We start from the raw sequence: 18386 nt of genomic DNA on the forward strand, positions 1-18386 counted from the left end.
AGCCACTTCTTCCTCCCTATACTGTTAGCGGTGAGTCAGCTCCAGCTGCCGGCTGCCTTATTGTCCTACCAGCTGCTGTGCAGTGATAAAAAGATGTTGGGTCCTGGTCTCTTTCCTTTCCCCGAAGCCCGCTCTTTCACAAGCACTCTACAACCAAATCCATGTATGCTTCCCCATCAAGGACTCAGTCAAGTACCCAGCATATGTCTGATGAGCTAGCACATGCCAGGCAGTGCTAGGCACCACTGTATCAAGTCAGCCTGATCTCGGGCCGGTGGCTCACGCGGTTGGAGCTCCATGCTCCTAACTCCGAAGGCTGCCGGTTCGATTCCCATGTGGGCCAGTGGGCTCTCAGCCACAAGGTTGCCAGTTCGATTCCTCGACTCTGGCAAGGGATGGTGGGCAGCGCCTCCAACTAAAACTGAACACGGCACCTTGAGCTGAGCTGCCGCTGAGCTCCCGGATGGCTCAGTTGGTTGGAGAGCGTCCTCTCAACCACAAGGTTGCCAGTTTCGACTCCCGCAAGGGATGGTGGGCTGTGCCCCCTGCAGCAGCAATGGCAACTGGACCTGGAGCTGAGCTGCTCTCTCCACAACTAAGACTGAAAGGACAACAACTTGACTTGGAAAAAAAAAAAAAGTCCTGGAAGTACACACTGTTCCCCAATAAAGCCCTGTTCCCCTTCCCCAATAAAATCTTAAAAAAAAAAAAAAATAGACAGACTGATCATTCATGTCCCAAAGGAGGAGAGACACAGGAGAAAAGTTTCAACACAGTATGTCCCGTACCACAATAGAGGAATATAAAACATGTTACAAGAAGAGGTGGGAGTTCTGAGAGTAAAGAAAAGATTTCACAAGAGCAATAACGTCTAAAACTTGAAAGGTGGGTGGCAGCTCTCCATGGAATAGAAGCAGGGGTACAAACATGATGACAGACAGGCTGTGAAGGCTGCTCAGCCTTGCAGAAGACAAAGCCTTGCCTTTTGAATTATGTCTACACAGGGTAAAAAAAATCCTAGGAACATTTGTGTTTCATCACAGGCTGTTTTCAGTGTGATTTATATTTTAAAATATTCATTGAAGAGGCAAGCTATTTCATTCTACAATGCAAGTAGAGCATTAAATAAAATCTTGTACAATATTGTTAATAATGATGTAATCTGAGGTACTGTGCTGATTATGTAGATTTATTAAGAATAACTTCATTGCTTTGTAACTAAAAATGGGTGAGAGATCAGTAAAAGATTGTTATTTAAAAAAAAAAAAAAAAAAAAAAAACAAAACAGCAATAAGATTTCCCAGAAAGCAGGGACTTTTATTTCTGTTGGCAGGTTACTATGCACTGGCCTATTTACTTGCTGAAATATTTTGTCTCAGATGAAGAGTGTAGCTTTGGTAAGAGAAAACCATGTTCAGACCTTGCTCAAAGCTTGTTGTGGTAGATACTACCAGAGCTTTCTGATATTTCTACTTCTTGTACCCTTCCTGCATACATGGCAGAGTGACAGCTCTCCTTCCTCATAAATTAGCAAGGTCACTAGCTTTGGACCTTAAACTGTGAGCTGCAGTAACAAATGACACTTCCGGGTTGAAACACTTAAGGTCCAGGGTGCAGTTCTCCAACCTCTCCTGCCACGCTTAAGGAAACTCAGAAACATCGTGTTGAGACAGAAGTGTCACAAACTGAAGCCAGTGACACAACATGCAGATGCTGCCCTGTAGAGCTGTCTGGCCTCTTCAGATTCTGTATAAGTGAGAAACACTGAGAATTTGTGCCATTCTCTAGCGGATGCACTTGTTTAGAAACATGCGGAACATCAATGAATTTACAAAGTCAGGCCCATCTGCATCACCTTAACCTAGATTAACGAATGGCTGTGATTTGGTAATATTTATAATTACAAACTGCACAGAAAGTTAAGCTTTCTGATTGATATCAAAATATATTAGGCACAAAGTTTTTCCTCTATAATGAAAACAAAACAAACAGAACACAACCGAGTCTTCTTTTGTTATGTAGATAACAATATTGTAGCACCAGGAGTGGGAAGGGAGTGTTAGAGGTAGCATTGAAGATATATGAACCTATATGTCCTTCCTCTATTACAACACAGTCCTTTAATGAAGTCCTAGAACAAACTCCTGATCTCCCCCACAGAGGGGCAGGGTGATTGTTTACAAAGTGAGCACATTGATTCAGCCATAGAAACTGTGACAATGAGCATTTATTCTGAAACGATGCATATAATCACAAAGTTTCCAGAAAGTGAGCCGCTGAACACTATCTCATGGGAAGTGTTACAGCAAGGAGGGTGGGCAGGGCAGATCCCTAGTCTTCCTTTCAGTTACAAAAGGTACAACAGAGGGCATCTTTGCTTTCTTCTCCTTGGAGAAAGCTTTGAAGGTTTAGCTGCCTCAGTCAGTTCTTTTCCTTTAGATGTGAACACTTTAAAATAATCTGCTAGCAAACAGATTGATGGGCAAACATCAAAGGACATTGTGATCAATATCTCTTACAATTACTCTAAAGAACCTTATAGCTTCATTTAAGATATAATTGGAATTCCCTTTAAGAGAAAGAAAAGGTTAAACTTGAGAAGAAAAAAAGCAAAACCATATTAAACAGCACTGCTTGACACAGTCTTTGCAACTATAAATGCATAATAATCTCAAAGATCAATATCTGTTCTATATTTTTAAGATACGTGATGCAATGCAAAGAATAGCCTGTGCCCTTAAATGAGAAAACATGGGACAACATGGGAAAACACAGGAAGGCATTTTAAGGTAATATCTAAAAAAATCAGAATAATCACCAAACTGATACTACAGTTCAAAAATAAAGCATATCGTTTGATATATTCTTTAATGATATTTTTATTTGTACATCTATTTTGAAACTTAACAATTTGAGGAAGGCATTGTAATATAGAATTTATACTGTCTGGCTTTATTTAAAATATTCATAAAAAGAGAACAGCCAATAAGACCTCTGATTTGAAACTATGCCCTCAGAGCTATAGGAATAGGAAAAATAAAACAACACAAAACAGAAGAGACCTATAATTTAAGAATTTAGTGTGGTTTGGTGTAAAAATCTTAGTTTTTGAAACTAGAAAAACCTTTACTTAAATGCAGGTCAATATGAGTGGCTCTGATTATATGGGTAGACTACTTGATTTTCTTTGAGTTTCTTTACCTGAGAGATCGCAGCCAGTCTACAGTGTCTGTCAATGATGGCCAGCAGCCAACTCCTGGTGCCAGCTGCCTATTTGTTTGCAAATAAAGTTGTACTGAAACACAGCCATACCCATTACCTATGGTTGCTTTCTGCTACAATGGCAAAAGTGAGATTACAATAGAAATTGTAATATAAAACCTGAAACGTTTACTATGTGTCCTTGGCAGTAAAAATTTGCCAATCCTTAGTCTATGGGGTTGTTGTATGGACTAGAAATGATTTAACAGTGCTTGGTACATGGTAGCTGTTTTCATTAAGTCATTATTCAAGGAAGCACAAGGTTAAGGTCACATAAGCTAGGAAGAAAATGTTTCAATTGCCACATCCTGTCGATCAATGAATCCTTAACCATCTTAAAAAAAGCTCTTCACCAAAGTGCTTCACTTAGGAGACAGCAAAGAGCATCCACCTGTCCTTTCCTCTATGAAAAAAAAAAATGACCCAGATAAATGTAAATTCAAAGGATACTGAGATACCATTTCTCACCTAATAGATCGGCAAGAATCTCAAGTTTGACAGCACACTCTCTGTTGGCAAGGTTCTGAAAAAATAGTTACAGTCATGCATTGCTGATGGGAGTGAAAATTGTTGAAACTAGGGAGAAAAACTTGGCAATATTTAACAACATTCCCTATGAATGTACTGTTTGATTATACTTGGGATCATATCCCTGAGATATCTGGTAAGAAAGTGTGTGCAAGGTTATTTATTACAACTTTTTTTTGGTGAGGGCGGGGAGCAAGAGCAAAAGACTGGAAACTGCCTAAATGTCTACTCACAGGGTACAGAAAGATTTATAGCAAATGACCTGTGATCCATTTTCCTCCTGATGACAAGGAGACACTGGGGATCGGGAAAGAAGGTGATTGACCTGGTTTAGGCTCCTTGAAAACATTAACTAGATCACTGGGCAAACAGCTTAATGATTTTTTTTTTACTCAGAAGAGAACCCTCATCAATGGAATGCTTTAATCAGGAAATCCCTGGTTTAGGTTATTATAGTAAATAAATCTTCAATCCATATATTTATGAGGCATGATTCCCTGGAGAGTATCACATTAGCTATTCAAATTTCTCAGATATACAACAGGGGATGTTGCAAAATTAAATATTCCTTGATATATGAGGGAACTGCAAACCTCATTAGAAACCTCATCTATCACTCTGGGCCAGAGAACATGGATCTGGGGTCAAAAAGAAGGACCAGGAGTCATATGGATATCCTGGATTTCTCCCTGCAGTACCAAGTATCTCTTAACAACTTGTATCCTTGAAATATTAGCAAAGTTTGATACTGTATAAAAGCCCTGATTTGACCAATCTCATTCTTTGTGTTAGCTCATCCACACAAAGGAATGCCTTCTGCAGGTTAATAAAGTGAACTATATATTTACTAATGCAGAATGATCCCCAGGATATAGTCTCAGTGAAAAACATCAAAGTGCAAAAGAATGTATGTAATATGCCACTCTTCATGCAAGGACAGGGCAAGATACAGCTATACCAGTACATAAGTATTAGCTTACCTATGCAAAAGTAAACGTCAGAAGGTTAAACCCAAAGGTAATAAACATGGTAACTAGAGAAAAAAGAAGGAACAGGGCACAAGGGAAAGGGATAAATGTGATATTTCTCTGAATAAACTTTGTCATATAATTTGTACTTGGAGATAAATGTTACATATTCAAAAATAAAATTAAATCAAAAGGAAAAAGTCTTTTGAAATTTAAAAAATTCTGAAACAAATTAACCAAATTATATATAAAATTTATGACATGATCACATAGGAAAAAAATTGAAGCAACTTTAGTTTTTACTCTTTTGATCGTACATCCTTAAAAATATAAAATTAACACAATAAAAAATTTTTAAACTTCATCCGGTACTCTTATTGTTAGTGATAATATTAATATTATTTTGAAAATATTACATATACAAGTCTGACAATTAAGTTCACAAACTTGCCACCATGCACTTACATTGGCAGCACTGTACAAACAGCTTAGTAAGGTTTCATAATCTTGGTATATCAGTGTCTCACAGCTGTGTTCATGTCGACGTGTGGCGGTGTCTTGCTGAGTGGTGTTCATTATTGTTGTTACATGATTTTGTGTGCTGTCACAAGAATGTCTGAGCTTCAATTAGAGCAATGAACAAACATTAAATTTCTCAGTAAACTTGGCAAGAGCGGAAGTGAAATCAGGGACATGTTAGTCCAAGTTTATAGAGATAATGCCATGAAGAAAATGGCAGTGTACAAATGAATTAAAAATTTTTCTGAGGAAAGAGAACGTGTCATTGATGAAGAGAGGTCAGGGCAGCCAGTAATGAGCAGAACTGATGAAAACATTACAAAAATTTGTCAAATTGTGTGTCAAAATCATCAGCTAATTGTGAGAAGCATAGCAGACCAAGTAGATATCAATAGAGAAACAGTTAGGAAAATCTTAACTGAAAATCTTGGCATGAGAATGGTATGTGCAAAAATGGTCCCGAAGGAGCTCACCAATGAACAAAAGAAAAGGAGAGTTGAAATTTGCCAAGACCTTTTTGAGAGGCAAGATGACGTTTTGGGCTGTTATCACTGGTGATGAAACATGGGTGTACCAATATGACCCTGAAACAAAGCATCAAAGTGCACAATGGGAGTCAGTCAATTCTCCACAATCAAAAAAGTTCTGTCAGTCCAAATGAAGAGTCAAAATCATGTTGCTAACGTTTTTTGATATCAGAGGGATTATTCATTATGAATTTGTACCAACTGGACAAACAGTTAACCAAGTTTACTATTTGGAAGTGCTGAAAAGTCTGCGTGAAAAAGTTACATGAAAACGAGCTGAACTTTTCACCAACAATTCTTGGTTCCTGCATCACGACAATGCACCAGCTCACACAGCACTGTCTGTGAGGGAGTTTTTAGCCAGTAAACAACTGTGTTGGAACACCCTCTATACTCACCTGATCTGGCTCCCAGTGGCTTCTTTCCTTACCCAAAGATACAGGAAATATTGAAAGGAAGACATTGTGATGACATTCAGGACATCAAGGGTAATATGACGGCAGCTTTGATGGCCATTCCAGAAAAGAGTTCCAAAATTGTTTTGAAGGATGGACTAAACACTGGTGTCGGTGCATAGCTTTCCAAGGGGAGTACTTCAAAGGTGACCCTAATGATGCTCGGCAATGAGGTATGTAGCACTTTTTCTAGGATGAGTTTGCGAACTTAATTGTCAGACCTCGTACATTAAGATGAAATAAGTTTTGTTAAGAGCTAAGATTTTTCAATGAAAAAGAAAAGATGATATGCATATAATAAGTTAAAAATTCTGTAAGATTATACTTGAATTGGAAATATTGTACAAAGGGCTCCTTACAGGATGTCTGACTAAAGGTCCAGAATACTGGATGGGCTTGGTATATGTGGTTGTGCTATAAACATGGAAACTATACAAGACCAGTGGGCCTGTGTCAAAAGGACAAAGAGTCAACATGAAGTTGTCTGCAATGACTGAAAGGGAACAATTTGAATTTACGTGAAATAGGGGAATAGAATAACAAATAAAACAATACCACAAATGAACAAATCCAGAATGTGAGACATTCTATAAGACAATTGACCTGGTTTCTTCAGAAGTCAACGATGTGAAGAAAAACAAACTGAAGCTGGGAGGGAATTGGGGGAAAACATCTAAATAAAGAGACTGGAGAGATCGAAATGGAATGTGTGAGCTTTAGTAGCACGCTGCCATTTTTTTAGATGACCAGGAAATTTAAACATTGATTGGGCAATAATGGATGCTGAGGATGTACTGTTAGTTGTATTTGCTATGATTGTGGCATTATGAGTCTGGAGAAAAACATCCATTTTTTTTCAGAGATGTATACTGATCTATGTAGGCACAAAATGACATGATGTCTGAGATTTTCTTTAAAATATTTCAGCCAAAAAAAAAACAAAAAGGTAAAACAAGTATGACAAAATCTTACTGAAGCTGGGAAATGGATATAAACATTCAGTTTGTTTCTGTCCTTTTGTGTATGTTTAATGTTTTTCATAATATAAAAGAAGAATCAAGAGAAAGATTCTTTGGGAAAAGATGTGAAACTGCACATGATTTTCCATTTTTGTTGTAAGTTGGCCCCTGGGATGTGTCCATTCAAGCCAAGCTCCCCCAATCACCTTAACAACTAACGATGAGAACTTTCTGTGAGGCTCAACAATGATGGTGCTGATTGAGTGGAAGTGTATATATAGAAGTAAATAAATCTTTGAGTCAATTAAAGAATGATACAAAAATGCTATGACCGTCAGCCTGGTGATGATTTAGTATCTCTCACTTGGAGAAATGATGCATTTTAAAGTATTTTATTATTTCTTGTATATTCTCTAAGCAGTCTGTCAGCTTGATCAATACACACAAAAACTTTTCCAATATGATGAAAAGAACTAGTCAAAATCTACTTTTAGAGTAAAAAAATTACTTTTCTTTCAATAGCTGTATTGACATTGCAAGTTCAATATAAGACACTAAATGCCACCAGAGAGATCCGATATGCTGCTATTCAATTACAAAGGAAGGTGGTTTAGTAACTTTATTGATCCTACCTCTACATTTTCCAAGGTTATAAAGAGTCTTTTTTTTTGGGGGGGGAGGGAGATGCAGGTGTAGAAATGCTTAACAGTGACATAATCTCAGCCTTTCACTTAAAGCTGATAATGGGATCTAATAATTTTAATAATTGGAAAGCTATCAATATAAATATAAATTTATCTGCACTAGAACTGGAGAACAATATATGAGGTGAATTAGCTAGAAGAAAGTAAACTCTAATTCTTATACATTTCTAACAATACAACTTACCTTATTTAAGGTTTCACAGTTTAAGAAGTATTTTCAAATAAGTTGCACAATTTAATTTTCATGTCTACTCTGTGTGCAGGTAAGGATTGTATAAAGTAAAGCTCTACTTTACAAAGATACTGAGTGTCAAGGGGCAAAATGATGACTTACTCCAGGGCAGACACTTCCTGAAGTAGTGGTAGCAATACCACTGATGTATACTCAATAAATTACTTAGAATAAAATAGGACATTAGCAGCTAAAAGAGGAGACATGCTAAACCCCACTTACCTTTCAAAACCAATCTGCCGAAATGTCTTTTCCCATGTTGAGCCTGTAGCAGAAGGAAGGAACATAATTAGTACACAGCAAGTATCCACGTGTATTTTTTTTTTCCACCCTGCTAGGTATTTGGTTTTACACTTAAGTGGAAGACTGTTTTCCGTCAGATGTATCACTTCTCACCTCCAGTTCCCAAATGGCCTTTTAGAGAGCATTCCACATTGGGAATTAAGCACATATGCCCTGCAATGGGACAAATCTCGACCCTACTTTCCTGTGGTAAGGCAATAGCCCACTAAATCATTCTCTAAATATCTAAATGTGTCTGGTTCAGAATAACATGGGCAAAACTCTGCTACCAAAAATAACGAAACAGCATATTGTAAGTTGTACTCTCTAAAATTCAACTTTTACTTTTGTTGTTCGTATGGAAAGCTAGATGACACTATAGGGGAGCAAAATTTGCCACCTCAAAATGTGTTTTTTTTATCATGAGGATTATTTTAGGCTGATTAATTTTAAGAAACAGAGGACTCTAGTAGTTTATCTTTTTACCTCCCCCTGAACTGCCTAAAAGAATTTAGATACTGGTGCCTGAACCAGGAAGAGAGCTATTACCATAGGTAACTTCTTTTTACATATCATTTGTACTGTGAGTCAAACGCAAAACAAAACATCTGTTTACCAAACATTTGCTCTTTCCATCTCCACTTGAACTGTCTTCCTCCCCTTTGAAGTTCCAGATCTATATAGCCTTCTCTTTAGCCCAATAACATGTAAACCACAACTGCTTGACTGTCTTGAGAGACTGGTATCTTTGGGGCTCCCATATGTATAAAACTTTTTTTCTCCTGTTAATTTGTCTTATGTTAATTATTAGACCAGCCAGCGGAACCTAGACAGGTATAGTAAATTTTTTCCTCCCCAACAACACTCTGAATTTCCAATTCATTATACATGATGCCTTTATCTCACTAACATTGAAGCCCAGGATTAACATTTTATTTTTTAAGCTAAATATTTTAATCAGAAGTCCCCTAACTGCAAAAATGTTGTTTAAAGTAACATGATTTGAAAAGTAGTATATCCAATTCCACAAAAAATGCTGGGTATAAAAAAGATTTTCTACAATCTTTCCATGTAATAACTCTTCCCTACATTATAGGCATAATAATTTTCTTCATACTTGATAGAAAGAAAAGTGCAAATTTTTATCAAAGACTGTTTTAATAAAAATTCTGCATTTACAAAAGTTAAGGGTCTGTGCTTAACCCACAGTGTTACATTTTCATGATGTTCAGTCAGTGGCAAAAACATTCTGATTTCAGTAACTATTTCAAGTAAACACCCACATATCCCTAAATTCACAAGTTGTGTTTTATACTAGTTGCTTGATAATGACAGCAGATAACTACTGCCTTTCTGTACAATTTAGTTCTGCACACAGGAAGTAGTGGATTCAGCAATGGTCTCCAGAAGCAGCTTAAAAGCTACCCTGCTTCTCTTCCTAAAGTCACAATAGACTAGGATGGTGGTTATGTTTCTTTCTTGAGAACTCTACCTCACATGTTTTATCTTCAGGTGGTTACTCAGGGTCTCCTAAACATCAGACAGACTTCCTGTAAAGGCAGGAGATTTTATACAGGAAAAGATTTTATACAGGAGTAATATGAACCAATCCCAAGAGAGCACAAACATGGTGTTTCACCATAGGGATAAGGTTCATACTCCTAGGCTATGACAGAACATTTTAAATAATTTTTTATAAATAATAAAGGACTAAGTTTCAGATATGAATTATACACACATATACACACACACAAATTTAAAGCAGATTCAGGCTTATCTCCTTGGATAAAGTCACTCTTATCCAACTGAATTCCTGTATGCTTTGTTGAGCAGGAGTAAAAGATACGGAATTTCAGTTAACCAGCTCAGGAATTTCTCATGGCCCCTGGCCCAGTGGAGGGGGTCCCATATGAATATCATTTGTACTGTGAGTCAAACGCAAAACAATTAAGAATCTCTATCTCAGGAATTCTTTGAAGATAATTATCCTGCCCCTAAAATCTTAGCAATTAAGACACTGGCAAAGAATATATAACCTGAGTCAGAAACCATATTGTACTCCAAGACAGCTGGCAACTGCCTGGCCCAAACTAAGAAGCAGGAGAGAGTAAGAGTCCCCTGCCAAGTGAGAACCAGACAGTCTGAGTGCAGACCAAATGGGAAGGGTCCAAGGGAGGGTGAGGTGGGGGTGGGGTGGGAGGAGAGTGGGTTTAGATGCTACTTTTCTTGGCTTCTCTTGCTTCCAGTGAGAAACAAAGCAGCTTTTAAATTTTTCTACATTTGCATTTTCTCCAGTTTTTAACTGGAGAAATTAATTTTCCTAAATTAATTTTTTAAACAAATTTTTAAGAAAAACCCTTTTTTAATAGACTCAATTTATCTTCAAGGAAAAATAAAAATAAATGACTTTGCTATACCACACTATCAGGCTTTTAGAACATGGAACTTTAACTAAGAAATATGTTCCATCTTTATTTCTGAGAAAAGTAAACTTATTCAAACAGGCAGAACAAGTTAAAAGTGTTTGGTGCAAGACTTCCAAACTCTTTAGAATAAACATTATCAAGCCATTCAACCAAGCACAAGACAGATGATGAAACGACTTTCTTCTAGAAAGTAAAAATCAATTTAATTAATAATTTGAGCATCTCACATACCATAGGTATCCATCATTGATTGTTGTTGATACTCTGCTAACCATCATAATAGTTATATATAGGACTGAATATATTAAAGTATGGTTTCTGACTCAAACACCACATACCCCGGAGGTTTGGGTTTTATGTCTTTTGTGAGCACTTAGTCATGATGAAAGGAGAAACACACAATAAATGGAACAGACATATCCAGATCCTTTGGCACCGAGAATATTTTTGGCAGCCCATTATTCAGTTGCTGGGGAATTCTTTTAAAGCCATTAACCATGTTTTACATGGTAAGGTAATATTATTCTCCTTTGCCAGAGCAGTCCAACACAGAGAGAAAAGTAGAGAAAACAAAAGGAACTGGCAGACTTCCTTGATTCAACACTTTTTAAATGAGATTTATAATATGGAGAGGTCTAAAACATGTTACATACTTCAGGGAAAAAGCAAACAATGGCCGCAACAACATAAAAGAAAATATATAGCATAGAGAGATGGATACAATCTATAAGAGGGATTTTTTTCTTTGCATTCTTAGATGAAATAGTTAGAAATAATGATTATGATTCTTCAGTTTTAAAAATTGCCCTTTGTAGCACAGGTATCCCAACAACAGAATTGAAAGTTGTGGAGGAAAACAAAGACCAGTGGTTGGAAACAAACCCTGGACGAAATGTCAGTCTGCACAGCACATTTCAGTATCTAATCCCTTGTGTGCCCCCGGTGACAAACTACCTCCTAATATCCTTTGGCACTGACACTCCCAAGACTTCAAGGGGAACTACTACACTGAAGTATATAGGACATTCCTTTGTGGAGTTATCAACATCTGCTCCTTTACACAATGAACAAAGCTCCATCTCTCTGTTCTCATTCCCCCTCCCACTCTCCCTTCCCCTGGCACCCCATCTACCTATTATTAGCCTCTGTTGGTTCCAGGTTCCCTTCTTCCTTCCATCACAGAAATAAGTTATGGAAACTTCCTTTCTTTGTGAACTACTTTCCCCAGGCCCATGAGCTGCTTCCATGGGTGCTCCCAGTCATATTACCTCTCCTTGCCTGGCCACAGGGGCAAAGACGTCTCGCCAGTCCTCATAGCACCCTATCTGCCTGGCCACAGGTGATCAGGATGGGCATGTGATCGGCTATGTCAAGCCAAAATGGAACTTTTCCTGCCTGGCTTGACCTAACTGGTAGGAACCTCTCTCTGCTCGCCTATCAGAGACCCAGAATCATGTGAGCCCAAGTGATTGTTCACAATGTAGCCATGTTACAGCCACATGGAGAAAGCCTGTGTAAGAGGAAAGATGGGATCCAAGAGCAGGGAAAGCCAGGAGAGGGAGAGGAGAGGGGTTTCCTGATAGCATCTCTGTCTGTCCAGCTTCTCTAGATGCCCTCACCTTTCCTGCCACTCCAATTATATGAGAGGAAAAACAATTTGCGTTCTTTAGTCTAGTTTTAAGTCTAAGTTCACTCTAGTCTTACATCCAGTTTTAAGCTTGACATGTGTATCTCAATATGAGATACTGAATATGACCAATAAAATGAGGTCTTACAATGCCTTGAGCATCCAAATTTTATGCGGTAATATAAACATTTTAAACACATTCTAGATGCTTTAAAAACTATATTTTAAATCAAGAGAGTGAGCATTCTCCCCCAAATTAACATAGCAATAAAAACAGCTTATGCTTGATGCTAACTTCATCTATATATTAGCTAGTTTAATCCTCCCAAATACTCCATGAAGTCAGTACTATTATCATATCTTCTTTTCAGCTGAGAGAACTGAGGGGTAGAGACTTGGGAATCCAGAACTAATGTTTTTAACTTTACTCATTGCTTTGTCATACGTTGGGGCTTGTATTCTTGTCTTTTCTTCCGTCTTCATTTTCCTTTTCTTATTCTCCTTCCTATTATTTGTCTCTTGCCTTGATCTGCCTATAATATTAGACTTCAAAACTATATATTTTTTTAATTCCACAAAGTTTTGTGTGTCTGATTATTGTTTTAGAAGCACAGGAATGCCTGTAGTAGAAGTTATCTGTCATCAAACCCCTTCTCATACCACTTTTCATCTAGGATCTATGGATCTTCCAAAGTTAGTTTTGTTTCACACTCAGTATGCCTAGCAGGAGCTCAATCTATACAAATACAGAAGGCCATGCGCCAATATGTAACCTGCAAATGATGGAACAGGGCTGATTATTTTTTATTTCTCCTAATTTTCCTGAGTTAGTGGTTTAAAACCACAGGGTTTTGCCCGTTACTTGAAACCAGACAGCTGAGTTCTAACAGCTCTGCCTCTGGTCATCTGTGTTTCCTTACACAAGTCACTCTTGAGGCTTTTTCTTTAATGTAACATTTTCAACAGGTCCCTTTCAGTTTGTAATTTTATCTTTCCATGAATGCTATTGAAAACACAAAAATTTCTATCTTTATGTTGTAAATTGATTGCTCACTTTATTATCAAGCTTCTGCACTAATTCCTTTTATCAATCACTATTTCAATCAACTTGTTATTTAACCTCTAATACACATGAAAAAGGAACTTGATTTTTTTCTGTAGGTTTACAGTAGTAAAACTGGTCAAATGAGGCATACTTTTTTTTCTAATTGAACAGTTTTACATCAAGTATGGCTCAGATGTTGAAAGCCATTGAACTTGCATCTATACTTCTGCTTTTTTTCAAAATAATTAGCAGAAAAGGACTAATAATTCGTGGAAGTGGTAGGTTTTTGCCAGTCTATGGCTATAAAAATGAAAGTATTTTCATACATGGTAGGGGCTGCCAAGCAGTTGAACATGTGGCCTGGCACAGAAATTCATGATGAAACACGCAAATATAGGGCATTATACCACTTACAAGTTTTCTGGTGGAAGCTTCGTTTACATTATTTTTAACTCTTGAAAGAAAAAGATTTTTATATCCAATCAAAGAGTCAAGATTGAACTTCGAATACAATGTAAAATCTAAGAGAAACTGACCAGTAGTGACATTTTACTTTGCAAATATTAAGATGCTCTTGTGTTGAGTTGTAGTTGAAATCTTTTAAACCCCAGCAATGGCTGCTCTAATGGAAGATACATACCCAAGTAATGCGATTTTCCCAGCTAATGAGCAATTTGAACATTTTGGTTTAAATGGTAAGACCTGAAAAATTTTCTGAGCCCTAATTCCCAAATAAGCTTTGTCATTAATGTAAAAGTAACTATAAAAGATCGAGGTAAGGAAAAAAAAATTCTTTACCATCCTTTAATAAATAATTTTCATAGTAAATGATCTACATATTTTTTAAAATATCATTCTCACCTCTACCTAATACTCTTGTTTTGTAATGTCCGTTATCCCTTGCTCCGATCATTAGTATCTAGATGACACCACTTATCAGTCTGGTAGCTGTCATTAAGTTGCATACTTTGGTTTTCATACCACTTATACTTTGTAAGTTCTTTTCATAATATATCTTAATTTTCCATCACCTAAGGGTAATCACTTCAATTGTCCTTATTTGTAAAATAATATAGATTAAAAAACATGAAAATATTTACAATTTTTTTTCCATACCTGCCCCCCAAACACACTAAGACTCTCACATCCATCTTTGCACATATAAAATAGGGATTATCCTATTTTGAAATCTACATTCATCACCTAATAATATAATGTAACTCTTTCCATGTCAATAAATATAGGCATGTAATCATTTTAATGCCCACATAGTATTCCATAATTTAACAAAATGCAAGTCATTACTATCTAAATTATGTCTACATTTTTGCCATTATACATACAATATGTTGAACATTTCTATCATTTTAGCATTTCGGTGTTCAAATTATGTATTTGTTGCCCCAATATGTGGGACCAAATATTACATTTATTTCTTTGATCCTTACGGATTCTTTAATATACAAATATCTCAACTCCAGGAGGTTTTGAATGAGTATAATGCATGTTTTATGCTATCATTTCAATTGACTAGGGCCAGTCTGAAAAAATAATTACCACTATTTACTCTTTGTAGAGACTAGGAGAAGCCGATTCACAAATACTTGTATTCAACAAGTCCATTCACAAATATGCATTATTCTTCTCTATGAATGGAAGATGCTACAACATCTTAAGACATTTTCTTTTGAAAAATTACTTTCAAAGTATTCTAAAATGAAATGTAAATTCTAAATAATTTCCTCATAAAATAATGGATTTAAAAAATTATTGACCGTAAAATCTCTCGTTTAAGATTGGGTCTGTCTGGCAGTCTGCTTTTTTCTAGTAACTTCCAACTAAAATAGCCATGGACACACTGGAAGAGAGAAACTCACACACACACACAAAATCTACTTTCAAGAATCTCAGAGGACTTGCACAAGTAAGTCAACTGAACTGAATTGTAAAACTTAGCTTGTTTTATGCATATGTCTCCCATGGAAACCAAACAAACCAGCCATGCTTAAATAACGTAAAAGTATGTTTCATCCTTTTCCCACTGTATTCCCCCTAGTCTAGAAACACAGGGTCCATACAAAACAGAAAGTGGGCAATTGTGCCTTTTCTGCATAGGATGTCTCTTTCTGAAGAAGTCAAACTTTTGTTCCCATCATTATCATCACCAGGCTACCTTCCCCTGACCTCCCTGCCTTCAATATCTTTTAACATCCAGTCCAAATCTCGGAAATAGTTGACAATAAAAGTTTGTGCATGTGTGCATTTATGTTTGCATATGCATATGTATACTTGTGTTGTGTATTTATATCTGTGTATGCACATTTGTGCGTGTATATATATTTGCCTACGTATGTGTATATATTTGTGTTTGTGTATGTGTGTATTTGTGTCTGTGTGTGTGTGTGTGTGTGTGTGTATAAGGAGAATGCTAGACTGGAGAGACGGGAACCAACCCCCCGTGGCCCAATGTCTTTTGGGACACATAGTCCTCGTCAGTGAAGAGTTATAGGAATGGTTAGGATCTGAAAAACCCTGGACATTACCCATCCTGAGCACTAGAAATAGCCTAAAATATTCAATAATTATAAAATGTTTATGTATGCTATTTACATGTGGTGGAATAGTATGTGATATTAAAATTAGATTTAAAAAGTGATGAGATAACCAAGACTTGGGACCTTTACATAACTTAATTGAAATTATAGTGTATGTGGTGTCACACTCATTCAAATTCAGGTTTCCACAACTCCAAATTATTTTTACTTCTTCTTCAGCACGAGTGTTCAGCGGCATAATATGGTCAAGAATAGAATCTGGGGAAAACTAACAATATTTAAAGAGTAGCCAAGAAAGACGATCCAGTTAAGAAGAAAAAGAAGGTATAAGAATGTGACAGGAAGTTTAATAAAGAGGAAATTAAATATAGTTGAGAGGCCAACTTCAATTAAGAGGGGATTCATGGCTTTTAGGCCTTTTGGTAAAGATTAGTAATGTGTATCAGAAAATTTCAGTGGAATTGTAGAAAAGGTAGTGTGAAGAAGGAGTGAGGTGAAAACTAAATGGAAGGTCAGGAAGTAGAGACAATGAGGACAGATTTCTCTTTTTAAAAGCCAGGCCATATTGACATGGGGAGGGATGAGAAGGGAGGTGGGAGTTGAGACCAAGAGGTGGAAGAGGCTAGGCCAAAAAAATGGTGTGGCTGCTTTAAATTAAGATTCTGGGAGTCTAAATAAACTAAAGAGAAGGAAAACGGTGTGAACAGAGATTGAAGACACAGAGAAGGAGGCTATTGCAAGATTCCCTAGGAGCTATGAGAGAAGACTCTGAGTAGGCAGAAGATCCTGAGACTGGAGGAAACCGACAAGGGAGAATGCCCTGGGACCATATTTGCAGTAGAGGATGGGCACAGGGAGTGCAGGCAGTTCATGCAGTACCCCTTAAAGGGGCAGGGAAGTGAGGAATGTAAGCAATGGGTACATGAAAAAGCATCCAGGTTGGTTTCCTATTTCGATAAATGCAGTTACCACACAATCCATACACAGGTTACTCTTTTGTAGAAATTACATTTAAGTACACAAAAATTGTACAAAAAAGCCATCCGTTTTAGATAATTTAGAAGATACTTAAGGACATGGTCATATTCTTCATTATGAAGAATAAATCTGTATTGTAGAAATGTAGAATGTTGGGCTACCTCTGAACTGGCCCTATGATATGGTCTGAAATCTACTTTAAAAAACAAACCTGATAGCCATTTGTTAATTTGTTTTCTGTCTCTTTCTCACAAACATTGACTATAGAAAACATTTCCAGTAACTGTAATTTCAATTGCTTTGAAGCCAAATAAATGAAACTTTCCTGCACAGTCTTATAAGTATTTATTACATTTGCCCAGAAAACTGTTTAAATTTGAATTCAGACTTTTAAAATGTGATACTTCTATAATACATCAGTTCTCTAGTTTACTTGAAATTCTAAGATGCTTGCATAACATTTTATTTTGCTCATTCTTACATGAACTTTATGATATGGTTTGAGATAAAAAATAATGAGATAAAGATCTATAGGAAAATAATTAAGTGGAAAATCACTAGAAAGTGCTAATTGTTAATCACAGTCTGCAACTCTTGGTAACAGAGGTGAAACATAATGTTCTGACAACTCATGAACAGCCCAGAGGAAAGACCTGAGTTTTAGCAGGGGACCAAGTTAGACAATCTCTCTGTTGAGGGCCTCAGAGGTGTGGCTATGTTGATCCTTATCTGTCACAATAGCCTTAGAAGTTAGTATTAATTGACGTCTACTTATTTTCTCACATAAAATTTTTATATTTTATTTTATAAATATAAAATAGTTTTACATTTCAGTGTCCATTTTACAGTTTTATGCTTTCTTAAACTAGCTTGCTATTTCATAAATTTTGAGTATATGGCATCAATGATGCTAATTTCCCTCTACATCATTGTGTTAGTTTTCTATCAGAACCAAAAGTGAAGTACCTGAGATTTCAGCAGGGTAGATAGCAATAGCTCAGCTCTTGCAGCAAAATAATTTTGGCTTCGAATCCCCACTCTACTACCTGTCATAGTCAGCTATGACATAGGGACACTCACTTTAGGTCTATGAGTCAAGACATCTCTAAAATAAGGATTGACAGCACCTCTACACAAATATAATGAGAATATGTATTCAAAGCATCTGTATGGTGTTTGGCACAAAGTAGGTGGTTGATAACTGGTAGCCGCTACTAACATAAGGCTCTCAACTAAGGTTTTAAATGAACAATGCTGCAATGTAGGCAATAATCAGGAACCTGAGAACACTAAATGTGCAGAATTATCACAGGCCAATCT

The 18386-nt window shown here is 36.7% G+C and overlaps 1 protein-coding gene across 1 annotated transcript in view; it reads right to left on the bottom strand.

Annotated features, from left to right (window-relative positions):
* The window catches only part of PIEZO2 (piezo type mechanosensitive ion channel component 2), a 457095-nt gene that overhangs the window by 219458 nt on the left and 219251 nt on the right, over positions 1-18386 (bottom strand). The window contains exon 5 of the mRNA XM_081077986.1: positions 8376-8418. Within this exon, the coding sequence (XP_080934112.1) occupies positions 8376-8418 (43 nt within the window). The remainder of the gene's footprint in view (positions 1-8375; positions 8419-18386) is intronic.

This window comes from Rhinolophus hipposideros (assembly GCF_964194185.1).
Source record: "Rhinolophus hipposideros genome assembly, chromosome: 17".
NCBI lineage: Eukaryota > Metazoa > Chordata > Mammalia > Chiroptera > Rhinolophidae > Rhinolophus > Rhinolophus hipposideros.